The sequence below is a fragment of the Cynoglossus semilaevis genome, chromosome 8, assembly GCF_000523025.1.
Source record: "Cynoglossus semilaevis isolate Cse_v1.0 chromosome 8, Cse_v1.0, whole genome shotgun sequence".
NCBI classification, from domain to species: domain Eukaryota; kingdom Metazoa; phylum Chordata; class Actinopteri; order Pleuronectiformes; family Cynoglossidae; genus Cynoglossus; species Cynoglossus semilaevis.
This window is the reverse complement of record NC_024314.1, coordinates 20440890-20454868: the sequence shown is the minus strand read 5'-3', so window position 1 is coordinate 20454868 and position 13979 is coordinate 20440890. Positions and strand designations below refer to the sequence as shown.

The window sequence follows — 13979 nt, the reverse complement described above, 5'->3', positions numbered from 1 at the left end:
TTCCTAAAAATGTTTTTTGCATATTGAAAGTACATGAAAAGTAAGTGACTAACTGTCTAGGTTCACACAGTTTTTTATGGCAGTTAATGTCCAATTATCACAATGTCAATGCAGCATTTGTTTTGGTCCCCAGGCAGGTGAGGTGAGGTGGGTCAGGAAGGATGCGTTCTATTACTTATGATGTCTGATATAATCAACCACGGAAATAATAATTCAGTGACAAATGAAGTCCAAGTCAAATCATTGGATTCATGCTCCAAAAAGTTCAGAAAATGAGTTGGAAGAAGAAAGACCTCATTCTGAAACTAATGGATGAGAGCAGGCAACAGCGAGGCAGAGTGATGGATGTGCTGAATTCACAAAAATATGTTTGCATTAATCAAACTGTAGTTGTTGACGTGTTAAACATACACAATAATTTATCTTACCCCTGTTTCTCCTTTGTGAACGACAGTGTAGCTGCAAAACGCTTCAACCTTTCTTCGGAAAAAAACTGATGCACGAAATTTGAGGTCGGAGTCGTTTTAAATCTAAACATTTTCTAAGTTTAGAGGTTCGAGTCAAAAGTAAGCAGAGAGTTGGGTAGAAAGTAACAGGAGATTCGTTACAAACACGATGGGCTTGCTAACAGATAAGAGTCTATTTTAGGTGATAAATCTGCCAATAAAACTCTAGCTAAGGCAGCTTGTAATGTATGCTACATTAGAACGTGGAGTTAAGGTTATCACATCTGTAGATTGTCTTTCAGAAGTAGGGAAAATGTGTCATTGAATTGAAGAGTTCTGTTAGGCAAATGGACGTGAAACGTGATTTCAACCTTCTTGGCTATGTTTAGCTTGTTAGCCATATCATCAGGCACCCCCAACAGTTTTGACAAGTCTTCTCAGTGTTACTATAATCTGCTGAGGTTCCTTATTCTTCAAAAATAAACAATTCTGAGACTAGCACACATTACTTAAATTGTAACTTAATTGCATACCTACAGTAATTTCGTAAGGATACTGTTGAAAGTATGTTATCAGTTTTTTTTTGGTTATGCATTCATATTACTGGAGGTGTACGGCACAACAAAGAGGTCAGACACTTCACTGTGGAAAATGTTCGGATTGATTTTAAATAAAAACAATAAGCTCGTAACTGAGGGACCCGGGTTTTCATGATATATTTATGGCTCCCTCTACAGGGGAGTAGAGGTAAGGACTTGCTTTGTTATAAAAGCTTAGCGAGAATTTGGGAAACCTTTCCTTTGAAGGGATGGAAGACTTTTTTCTCCTTTTCTAATCTGGTTTGATATGCAAGAGGCCAGGAATCTGTCTTGTTCTTTCTTGTTCCCTCTTGGAGCTAAGTTATAGGTTTGGAGTTGAAGGGTTTACCACTGCATTCTCACGAAGTCTCTGTAGGATTTTTACAGCAATAGAACTGTTACTCCCTCTCAGTGCTCTCCGTCCCTTCTCTTGAGACAGTGAGAGAGCGTCCAACACTCTCACGTGAGAGGACGCAAGTCACGGCCTGTGAGGAGCTTGATGGAAAATATGAGGATACACACCTGGACGTGCACACATAGACACACTTTTCCTGAATACACATTTCCATACGTTCATTTGCTACAGACGGTGTGGTTGTATAGAGCAATCTCGCGTCCTCTCGAGGTGACGTCTAAGATGGATTAAATTCCATATCAAATGGAAGCACCTACGTGAAATTTATTTGGATTGCTGATGCAAGTACTTTCACTACCGTCTGCTTTCAAAGATTGTATCCGTTTTTGCCATTTCCCAGCTCTCGACAGCAGCCGGGCTGTTTTTGATTACATTCATCTGTTGGAGCGTTCCATCCTATAGGAGATATAAGATCAATAAATGAAGCGCCATCTGCTCCTGTTGGCAAACAGCTATCAGCACTTTCACATTGTCGTTAATAAGGGAGTGCAGCGACATGGTTTTCTCGGCGGAACCGACTCTGTCGATGTCAGACACTTTAATACGAGAGTTAATAACTAAGTAAATATACCCACTCATCAAAAAGTAATTCAGAGCTCGAGACTCGACCCCCTCGGAACTGATTGCCATTTACTGAAAGAAGCATTGAAACTAAAAATGTTGCCTTTTCACCAGGTTTTCCTCTTGGTTGTAACAAAAACTTTTAATCAAGTGTCTCATCTCTTGCTGTGCTGCAGGTGAATGCAAGTACGAATTCCAGGTGTGGGGAGAGTGCGATCTGGCCACAGGCAAGAAGAACAGGACGGGCGTACTGAAACGGGCGCTCATGGACGCGACCTGCGCCGCCACCGTCACGGCCACCAAGCCCTGCGGGAAAATCCCCAAGACCAAGCTGCAGGGTAAGGGGCGAAGGATAAATGATCGCAGGATAAAGTATTGCTTTAGCTTGACATGTTGAGAGTGTGAGCAGCAGCCGGAAAAACCCTGGAGGCCAGTTGATGAATCACAGTGTCTGAGTGAAAAAGATGGTAGCCAGCTCTGTGCATTCAAACAAAAGGATGTCATCTGGGAAAGATATAAAAGTGGGAAAAGTGTCTGTTGCACTGATTCTCATAGAATATTGTGCGTGTATCCTTAATACCAGGGCAAGTCAAAAGTTTCCAGAAAAATGTTTCAGATTTTGATCACCAGAACATCGTAAGAAATTGTCTCCAACTTCTTTTATTTATTTGTTTTTATCCATAAATTTAAACTTTTTTTAAACAAAAAAAACATTTGAAAAGAGATATATATATATGGGATATATTACTCCAATAGTGTTTGTTAAGAAGGTTTTAGCGTTATGTATACCAGGGATGGTCGTTATTATTCCCTCCATCTTTGCTGATTTACATTTTTAATTTTTTCAAATTTAATATTGCTATCACAATATGCAGCGTTGCGATCAACACAAAGCAAACAAACACAGTTGCAGTAAATGTAGCTCATGCTCCCGTGGTTTGTGTATTCAGAGAATGAAAAGCTCCTCCCGGCAAACGCATCAGCACAATAACATTTATTAAAGGAAATCAATCACACTGTCCTAAAGTGAACCTTGTGTCAGGCCAATAAAAACCTGAAGCTAATGCAATCCACGAAGACAGAGTCAAGCGTTTGGAAAAATCTAAATCTGAGTTGCATTCGAGTGAGAAAAAGAAAGAGTTACCGATGTTGTTTATTTACACACAATTGTCATTAGACTGGACTGGGATCAATCATTAGACTTTCTGCCCAGATGATGATTTAGGAGGAGGCGCGATTATTCCAGTAATTTCTCATATTGTCAAATTACTGAGGCAGCTCCTGGGGAACTTTGATTAGTTGCGTTTCTTATTTGATTATGGCTGAAGGGCTTCTCTGGCAGTTTGTTGTTTCAGTTTGTGAAGCTGACCTGCTCTTCATCCTGCTGAGAAAGTTACTTATGCTTTTAAAATGATCAAAGAAGGAAAGAAAATGAACCAAATGTCAGTTTTAGTTTAACATTTGCTTTGAGGAAATATTGACCAGATATTCATGAGAAGAATGTGGTAAATAAAAAAAAATACACATTACACATATACATTAAATGTGAGACAGTATGAGCTGCGGCTCTCATTCACATTCAAGTCACCATCACAGGGGTAATACTCCAGGCACAGTTGAAGTGGTGAATGACAGTTTTAAGGCAGAGGCGAAAAGGTTAACTCACTATTCAGGCGTAATTACATGCTTTTACTGCTTTCCTGTCATGTCAAAGTTGTACGAGTCAGGAACGGGCAGTAATCGGAAATCTTAGGCACTGAAACGACAGGAGAACATGGCACGAGTGTGTGGAATCCATTAACACCTGCCTGGAGATGTCGGTGTGAATGCCACATGGAGTATGCTCTCGGTGTGTTCCAAAGACTGTTGTTAGTTGAGTAAACAAGCAAGTGATCGACCTACTGTAACCCCCACTGTCCAAAGGGGATTATAATGAGTGCAGAAAGGCTGCCAACGGTAGTCAACTGTGGCTCCGTCATCCCTGATAACACACGTCCGCACAAACAGTTTGATTAACCTCACTACAGCTACATCAAAGCACTGCAGCTGAATGAAGCGACAGATTACAATAATAGGACGACGTAAACCCTGGTGTTTTTGTGTGCGGCCGTTTGTGACGTCAGTCTGAGTCTTTTACATTATCGACCACTTTTTATAGGACGTTTATGGAAGGAGTTTGACAGCCCTCACCGTCTGCCAGACGTATTGGTGGATTTATAGTCAACGGAGCGAGCAGAAGTGCAGCGGACTGTCACATCGTCTCGGTCAATAAATAAACGTGTGCAGTTGTATTGAGACGGTTGTGTCAGAAAAAGCAGCAGCAGTTGGTTCAGGAAATGTCTCGTAATCTGAAACGTGTTACTGTTTGGCAAGAATTTAGGAAAACAAAGAAATGTGCGATTAAATACATACTTTTTAATTGGTTCTTTCTAAAGTCCCAGCACTAGTTGAGATCAATGTGTCTAATGTTGCACTTGGTGAGATTGACAGCCGTCTTGACATCAATCACACCCATCTTCCCACCTACATAAGTTACTCATCCGACCTCACGTTGTGCTACGTACTGTAAACAAAACAAACAAACATGAATTCTTCTGTTTTTATCCTGCAGGGGTTACATTAGGCAGCTGCATCGACGTAGGTCAGGAATGTCACCTGTGGAACTGTGTAAACGATCACATACGTAAGCGCAGCCGGAAACACATTTATACATGTTTAGTAAGCGGTGCTGCAAACCTGTAAACACCTGCTCTAATGAAGGCGCCATCACATGGATGTAAAGTGACAGGTCACAGAGCTGCCGGAACTGAGAGCAGAAGAAGAAGAAGAAGAGCCAGGATGACAGAGGTGTAGATTAGGGAAGGCAGTGGAGAAAAGAAAGACCTACAATCTGAGCAAGGTGTGATTTTTTTTTTTCATGTCTGTCATGTTGGGAGGTGGGCTGTGGCACGCAGAGGACACTACTGGTGAAAAGGAAGTCCGGGCTGCTGTGAGTGCACAATGAAGTGAGTCGCGGAGAAAGCTGCAGGATCAAAGCATTTTTTAAAATAACTGCATACAGAACATATATTCCTCCGGAGTGTGGAAGATGAAGCGCGAGGAGACCGTCTAACCTCAAACTGGGAGCAGAGACACTGCTGGCCAAATCTGCAATTCAAAAAAACAGTCTCACCTCAGGTTGAAAGGGTCGCTGTCCCTGACTAAGGCGGGTTGCTGTGATGGAGGCTGCATTTGTCATTGCATTTTTTTTAAGAAAACAATGCATGAAGGCACCTTGGGACAGATCCAAGACTCAGCATTGCTGGTTTCTGCTCTCCAGATCAGGTGTTTTTACAGACCCCGCAGAGTTGACGAAAGAACAAAGAGTGACAGAGGTGAAACGTAATGAATGCCTGTCGAGGAACCTGAAGGTTCTTGGCTCCTCTCGAGGTGGAAAACAGAAGCTGGTGTGTTTAGGAGCAAGAGATGAGTTGAGGTTAGACACCAGGCTGTGATGGACGGACCTGGCAACTTTGTATCCACAGGGAATTAGGTCTCATTTCTTTTATTGGACAAACACAGGGGGTCATCGACGAGAGATGGCGACGTAACCACGAAACGCTGTAGGTCGAGGATGTCGTATAAATAAACGCATAAATATTGTTATTGGGATTTTTTACCTGAATGAAACCAAACTTAGCAAAACCTTTCAGGATGAGAAAACCTGAATGAAACCAAACTTAGCAAAACATTTCAGGACAACCTCTAAACGTGCAGCTTTGTTGACCCAGGATTAAAGAACCAAAGACTGTGTCCATAAGGAAATAATCTGATGAGTCATAGAGAAGGAATAGTGGGCAGGGACTGCAGAGTTCATGAAAGTAGTGCAAATAACATGGCAGTAATTGTAGAGCCTTCCAGGAGGAAGAATCGGATGAAGCTGATTGGAAAACAAGAAACATTTGGTGACTTCTAGCAAACAAATGCCTGTGGACTGATTTATTTTCTCTGTTTCGGCTGCACCATTTTTTTATGCCTGCTGCTATCAAAGACAGAGAAGAGACAGTGATGACTTTACTGTCATAGGACAAGACTATGTTGTGACACAGCGCTAATATTCCTTGACTTTGTTATAATACAGATATTGTCTTTCACGCTCAAGAGTTGAGTCCTCTCTAAAAAGTTAACAAACAAGTCTTATTTCCACAATTACGGTCATTTAATGAGTGTTGGAAAAAATAAAGTTTCACAACAGTTAGTTTTATGAAAATATAGGTCTCTATTTTAGGAGTACTTCCTCCTGAGAGCGAATGTTGCTCAGCTGTGTCAGAAGAAACTCTGCCAAGAACCTGACAGCGAGCATTAGGCAAGATTTGACAAAAATGACTAAATAGTTTGTTGAGAGCAGTATTTCGAGTCCTGGTTAGAATGAAAAGTACTTCTCTATGTGTTTTTGTCTGTAATTGCAGTTTTGGAGCCTACTCTGTCCAGACAGGATGTTTACTGCTCCAAGTGGTTTGAGTTATGATGGATTTTTGCTGCAAGAAAAATGGAGAAAAAAATGTTATTCGGCCTTTTTCAGTTTGATTGACAACCGTTTCCACTCCCATTCCAGTTTGTAGCGTAGTTTCAAAATTTGCTGGGTTTTTATTCCGGGGCGGATTTGATCAGACAAAAACGCCAACGGAGCAATGATGACTCTGTTGTCAGCAACAAAAAGGGGAGTGAAAAGTGTCAGGTGATGTGCAGATCCTGCAGAAAAGTACGGATGGATGCTGATAGGACAACCACAGAGTCCTGAACAAAAAAAACCCAGAAAGACAGAAAAACTGTCCTTCATCTCTCCTCACTCCAGGGAGAAGGATATGCTGACAAAACACAACACAGAGGGTGCGAGTGAAGGAAAAAAAGACTTTTCACAAATGAAAACAAGCAAACACTCAAAGGGAAGAGCAGTTTCCTCATTTGCATGGCCGACAGCGTGTCGCGCGTCAGCCTTGACGCCCCGGTGAAGTTGACAATTCAGATGACAAGAGCAGATGTCCACAACTCAGGCGAAACCTCATTCACTAAGCACACCTCGTCACCACTCGTCAGGAATTCATTAGAGGATCTGATTCTCTCACAGACTTGTCCTTCTGTGGAAAAAAGCACCCATTAATTTAGGATTCAAATATTAGGACTGTCTTTTATTTTATTAATACAGGCATTTGATTAGTTTGCTGGAAAAGTAACTCAATTAGCTCATTAAATTCCCCTCTTAGTTTAACCTCCAACACAGTATTTAAATAAATGTATGGGATCATTTTAATTTTCACCTGGTGATATTTGCAAAGAGTCGAAAACAACCAACATCGTCTGCTTACATCCCCAACATCCCATTGTCTGCCAACGCTCGATGTTTTCTGCTAACACGCGTTAGCGTCAGCTAACTGCTCTAATTACAGTCACGAACATCTGTTTACATCTGTGTGCTCATCAACACTTATTTAAAATTTTTCTGCCTTTTCTTCTCAGAATCACTACCAACTGTGTATCGCAGCTTTTATTTCCAATACTATTTCTGCTAATGCTGTGCTAGTAATGCTGCTCATTATCTGTTTGTGAGTACAAATACTTAGGTGTTAGGTGCTAACAAGAGCTACATCGCCTGTAAACATACGTTAAAAGACATGAATGGTAAAAATAGTCTGAGAAACTCTAGTGGTCAAGACACTGAGAAAAAGTACTATACGAAGTATATTTTGATTGACAGCCCAGACTGTCTGGATTGTGTGAATTCGCTTGAACTTCAAATCACTGGCTCAACTCCAGTAGCCGTTCTGCGAAGACTATATCTTTAAATGACAACAGCAGCACAAGATGGCAGCAGCAGCTCCCTGACATATACATTGGTTTTATTTTCGTACAGTGGGAGGACATGGAGATGTGTCATCCATGAAAGTTTTGATCCTAACATTTTGATATATACATCAGTGCTATACAAAAACACACACACACAGAAACACACCAACAGACACACACACACTACCCCAGTGCAACACCAGCTGAATCATCAGAGGTCGATGTTTGTGAAGCTGCGAGGGAGGAAGACGTTGCTATTTTTTTTTTTTGTCAGCCATACCAGACAGGAAATCACAAACAGCAGATGTCAAATTATGCAACTACAGGACGATCGAACCAACTCAGACTGAAACAGCTTTGGCATTTCCGACTTGACCAGTCCCTCATTAGATGGTATAGGTACAGAGGTGGACATAAGAATCAATGCCTGTAAATACATTACTTTTTAAATAGTAACACTGTTGATTTCAAGTGAATTTGAAAATGTTGAAATTGTTGGCCATTCATGAGAGACATGTTTTCTAATACCAGGGTCACCATGTCCCAGTCCATGGACTCTGGTCTATGGGCCATTTGGGAATTTACTTCATTTAAAAAAAGAAGTCTGATAATTTCCATTTCAATTGGCATTTTGTTTTGTTTTTGTTTTTAATAAATATAACCAAATGTTGTGGGACATGCCACCTTTTTATAGTAAAACTCAGCTTAACTTAATTTACCAGCTTAATATTAAGTGAACATATACATATAGAAGTGTTCGCTTCAAACAGAGCCAGCTCCTGGTGGTTAGCAGTGGTATTTCAGAAAACATGCTAATGCTGTAATACTAAATAAAAAAATAACAAAATTCTAAAATGACCATATGTGGTTTTCTAATAATGGCCTCCGTCACTGCACATTCAATACCGATCTGTGGACATTTGGTTTCTATAAATATAAATTCTGGCTTCAGGTCATTCCGTCATCCTGTGCACCGGAGCAGAGAGGCTGGAAAGAAATCTGTGGACTGTGACGTCTGCTGTAACTGCCAGGCATTGATCCACTGTTGCAGGAAGTTGATAAAACATTTGGTGTAGCAGACAGGACATCACCAAATCAATGGCCAGAGGGAAGAAGGAGAGACAGATTCAGACTTCCAGCTCTTGCAGCGGTAATCTTTCACTCTGACTGTGGTTGTCTTCCAGTCAGAGAGCAGACAGTCCAACTTTGCGGTCTCATCCCCTGAAGAGTCAGTCCTTAGCATGTATCAACTTTAATGATATATTGCATCAGAAGAGTCTGACAAAAAAAGTTCCAAAAAAAACCCAACACAAACGAAAGGAAAAAAACGTAACACAATCCAATGTATGGCGTACAAGTTGCGAACGTAAACAAAAGCATCATCTGCGTATAGCGACGAATGATGACATACAGTATTCGTCTGCTGTGGTCAGAACTGAGCTGAAAACCGGAATTGAGCAACAACGTCTGAATTGCGAATGTCGCCTAACACTTGCCTGTCTCTTCTTTATCTCCCAGATGCAAAGAAGATGAAGAAAGAGAGTAAGAAACGAGAGCGCACCCCAATGAACTGAGGAGGTCGCGTACCTCGACGAGACGGAAGACGTGTGGAGAAGACGTCCACTGCCCTGTGTGAACACGGTTCCTCCTCGTACGTCCTGTAGGTTGACTCTAGGAGCCAACAGATCTTTGACAAACCCAGTGGAGATGTGAATTTTAGTCATCCGTTCGACTTTTATCCCTTTTTTGTAGCTTCAAGATTTATGCTGTAATCGGAGAAATGAATTCCTCTCATGTGGTAGTGACCGATAACGAATATGTGTTTTCTAGTGTTTCACCTAACGATGTTTTTCTAAGAGTATTTTCTAAACAAAAAATAAACCAAATTGGATAGGATGTGTTTTGTAGCTCATTCTAATTTGGATAAGTCTTTGTTTCCTGCAGTGACTTGATGAGGTTTTTGTTTCTACATCTAATCATCTTGATTAGAACAAAACAAAGTTGTGTGTTTTCATCCCCCCCACACACACACACACATCTAGGTAAAATGTAACTATTTTTACTCTGTGGTATAATACCTGTCCTGCTATTAAGAATAAACAATACAGAAGTTAATTGTATCTCCAGGCTGTATTAAACGGTTAATCTGTGTGTTTTTAAAGTGTTGCTGTTTGTAGTTTGTTTTCCTTCTGCTGCTCTGATGTCCCCCCGTTTAAACACACACACACAAACACACACACACTGACTTTTCTCTCTGTCTCCAGCTGTAAAAATGTGATTTCTTACAGTTATGGCCCTTATATGGATTTAACATCACCACAAAAATAAAAATGTATTACAAGAAATGACAGTTGTCTTTTACCTCGTGGTCCAAAGTTGACCAGAACAGCGGGTGGGCCAACGTACCGCATCCAGACACGTTTGCGCCCTAAAGTTCAGATTCTGCTATGGTGCAAGCGTTCCACACCTGGAGCACTTCGCTGCTTGGTAGGTACGTTTACTGCTGCCTCCACAACCACAGAGACACATGTTCGATTTACTACTACTGTCAACTTACCTGGTAAACATTACTGTTCTGTCCTGATCAATAACAGGAACATTATGGATTCACTACACGTTTCATTAAGATGTATTAATAAACCCTTAATCATCTGAAATTGAGGTTTTCAAAAATTTGAAAAGTCCTGCAGTAGTTGTTTTTAAACCAGGTCATTAATAAACCCTTAATCATCTGAAATTCAAGTTTTCAACAATTTGAAAAGTCCTGCAGTAGTTTAAGTTTTTAAACCAGGTTAAAATGACACAGGACTAGGTGGTATCGAACCCGGAATCTTCTGGCAGTAGACTGAAGTCCTACTGCTCAAGCACTCAAGACCAGGTGTGGGTAAACTTTTGATTGGCGGGACAAGGTGTGGGTAAACTTTTGATTGGCGGGCCACAGTGGCTCCTAAAATGATTTTTAGCATTTTCTACACCATCTATTGGGGAAAGGTGGTCATTGCAGGGAAAAGGCAGATGTAAAACAATAATATAAATGAATAATAGAATTTTGCCGGATTAAAAAGCCAAACGAGCCGCCACCGGCCCTCGGGCCCTAGTTTGCCCATGCCTGGTCTAGACCCTTTTGTTTCTTCTCGAACACAGAAGCAGAACAATTTAAAAACATGAGATGAGTTAATCCCACCAGGACAATCGTCCCAGAGATAAAACCCACAGGTGTGCTTCATTTAATTAGATTAGAAAGTGTGTGCCTGTTTCATGGCTGTGGCATTGAGGTCTCCTGCTGCTCCTCCTCCTCCTGCTGCTCCTTCCTCTGCACACCTGGCTTCAATCACTTGTCAGTGAAACAAAGACCTGCTTTATCCCAGTATTGATGCTTCGGCCAGATCTGTGCCTCTTTGAGTTTGAGCTCTTTTCTCCTTTGGAATATATACTTTTTTCCCCCCAAAATTGTTTTAACTTTATTTTCCCTCCAGTCCCCGAGATCCTTTTTTGAACCCAGCAGACTCACTGTGAGAACTGTGTTAGAACATCCAAGGCCGGCCAGCCACAGACTCCTGTTCATCAATTTCAGGTTCGTTAAACAACTCTTGACTGTTGAAGTGGATTTTAAAGTGACGACCCTTTCTTAAGAACCACTGAGACAGAGCCTTTGAAGAAAACTTTGTTTTCTTTTTTTTTACTGAAAGTTAGTTGTAGTCTAAAATACTACGGTATGTGATTGTGGATTGACGTTCATTTGCAAGAGAAACGTGCAGTAACAACCGGGAGAAAACGCTACATTTACCAATTATTAGCAGCTGCATTTAGTTTCCAGACCTAACCACTAGGGGTCAGCATTAGTGTCACAAGTTGTTTATCTCTATTTGTGCTTCTGTGATGGACCAGAGATCTTAAACCTAAGTCCATATTTCCCCTGTTTTCCCACAAATTAGTACAAATATTACAAAATATTCATATTAATGAAATACAATTTGACAAAACATCATGAACATGAAGTGTTTGTGCTTTTTTTTTTACTTTCAAAATTCTGCAAGTGGGCCAGATGAACCCACCCATTGGGTCGGTTTTGGCCCACGGGCCATATGTTTGACACCACTGTGATAGCGTAGGTGTGTGACATAGGTTTTACATTACATCTCTACATACATGGCTGTATGCGATTTCTGACTTACGACGAAATTCAAGTTACGTAAAGTTGAGAGCCCGTGTACATGTATGAGTGTGGGAATAAAGCCTACATGTCAAACACATTTCATATATTTTTATTGGAATTCCATTCTGGGGGAATATGGCACGATAATGTCACCACTTTAATGCAGCTCATGTTACAGCATGGTCAGTGGCCGGTGACAGTAACACACTCGGGTTCATTGTCTGGGACAAATAATCGAGAATGCATTAAAAAGTGGGGGGAAAAATAATCAGTACTACTGTCACTGTACAGAACGTATCATAGCGGGGGGGGGGGGGGGGGGGGGGACCATCCGTGAGGACAAGGAGGGGGACATTCAAATAGTAGCTGTTAAAACACGTGTACAGTATGTACAATTCAAATGCACCGTCATCCGGATGACATAGAATGCTATTATCATATAGATGTATACAATGCAAACAATAGACTTTTAAATTTATCCCGTTCCTACTGCAGGAGAAGCCACAAGCCACAAGCCGGGGAATACACAATAAACATCTAAATACATAAGCAAATTAAAAATGGGCTTCATCTTTTAAATATATATATATATATTTATATATATTTACATTAGAACACTTGCAGCAGGCCGGTGGTTTTTCTTTTCTTTCCTGCTCGTACTCTAGATTCACGGTTCATTTGGGTGCAGTCATTGAACAACAACACTGTGTTTCCGGTTTCACACGCAGAAAGGAAAAATAAACCTCTTTCTCCTGGATGTACAAATTTACATTAAAATGAAATAATCCACAGCCTGAAGCTTTGTTAATTTATAGGTGAAATCCTCAAACTTTTTTTCCCCTTCCCGTTCTCCCACGTTTCCAGGATTTGCTCCTAATTCACCCCCCGCGGCTGCAGGAGTCTCCAAGGAATCCCTGAAGCTTTTCTTCACTCACTCAATTCGTGATGCAGAATTCCGTCGCTAAGCGAACCGTTCCTTTTAGAAAAATGCACACAATAGACTTTACATATTATCTGAATATTCGTATCTGGTAACATTGTAAATAACATTTGTTTTATAACATTTAAAACAAAATATGTGGCTGTACACGTCATTTTCGGAGGATATTTTTGTCCTTTTTACAGTGAGGAAAGAAAAACAGTTTTAGAAAACGTGATAGAAAATGTACAATTTCTCAGCGTATTTGTATGAAACTGCGTCTCAGGGAGTCTTTGGAAGATTTGTTGCTGTTGGAACTCGATGATGAACTTGTGATGAGGAAGGAGTGATGGTGGCGGGACGGACGATCACGCTGCGTGCATCTTCCCTGATGTGTGCTGTGATGGATCGTCCGGGCTGACGGAACTCAACAAAAACCAACACGGCACACGGGCAGATTTACGCACCCACACAGAAATGTCAGTGAAATGAACACAGGCAGTCACGAAAGAAGAAAGATCTAACGTAAATACACACATTTGTCACCCATGTGTTGAACAAATGATACGCGACTGTATCTAAATCATACCCAACCTCTCTATTAGAATAAATAATGACAAAGAATACCATAAAAATCCAGCATTTTTCTGAACTACAAATACACCTACTGGCTGTTTTTTGAAGTATTCAGCGATGTAAATTATTCACATTTTGTGGAGCTGGAACTCGTGAGTCATGACGAACTGTTTCGAACACTGGATTTCTTTTTGTAAAAAGAGTGTAGAAAAAGGTGCAGTCGTGATTCCAAAATTCAGGCCCAGAAAACAGAATTTGAAGTCAGTACAGGAGGTCCTTGGTTTACGATGTCTTCGATCTACGGCGTTTTGTGGTTATGTTACCATTTCATTTCATTTATCATTCCCTACATATGAGGTTAAAGTATTAAGAAAGTCTTGTTCCATCATTCCCTACATATGAGGTTAAACCTTGGCCAATAGTTCCGGTGCGAACTGGTTGGCGAGCAGAGATTGTGCTACATTTTGCTTTCTTTCATTTGGGTTGTTTTTTTAGAACGTTTTCC

The 13979-nt window shown here is 40.8% G+C and overlaps 1 protein-coding gene and 1 long non-coding RNA gene across 3 annotated transcripts in view; both read left to right on the top strand.

Moving 5' to 3' along the window:
* The window catches only part of ptn (pleiotrophin), a 36984-nt gene extending 26816 nt beyond the window's left edge, over positions 1–10168 (top strand). For both annotated transcript variants that reach the window (XM_017034780.2, XM_008315618.2), the window contains exons 4-5: positions 2177–2338; positions 9342–10168. In XM_017034780.2, the coding sequence (XP_016890269.1) occupies positions 2177–2338; positions 9342–9397 (218 nt within the window). In that variant the 3' untranslated portion in view covers positions 9398–10168. The remainder of the gene's footprint in view (positions 1–2176; positions 2339–9341) is intronic.
* Positions 10169–10750: 582 nt separating this feature from the next.
* Positions 10751–13979, top strand: LOC103382733 (uncharacterized). The gene is made up of 3 exons (XR_521946.3): positions 10751–11397; positions 12844–13831; positions 13878–13979. It is a non-coding gene; the product is annotated as an uncharacterized LOC103382733 (long non-coding RNA).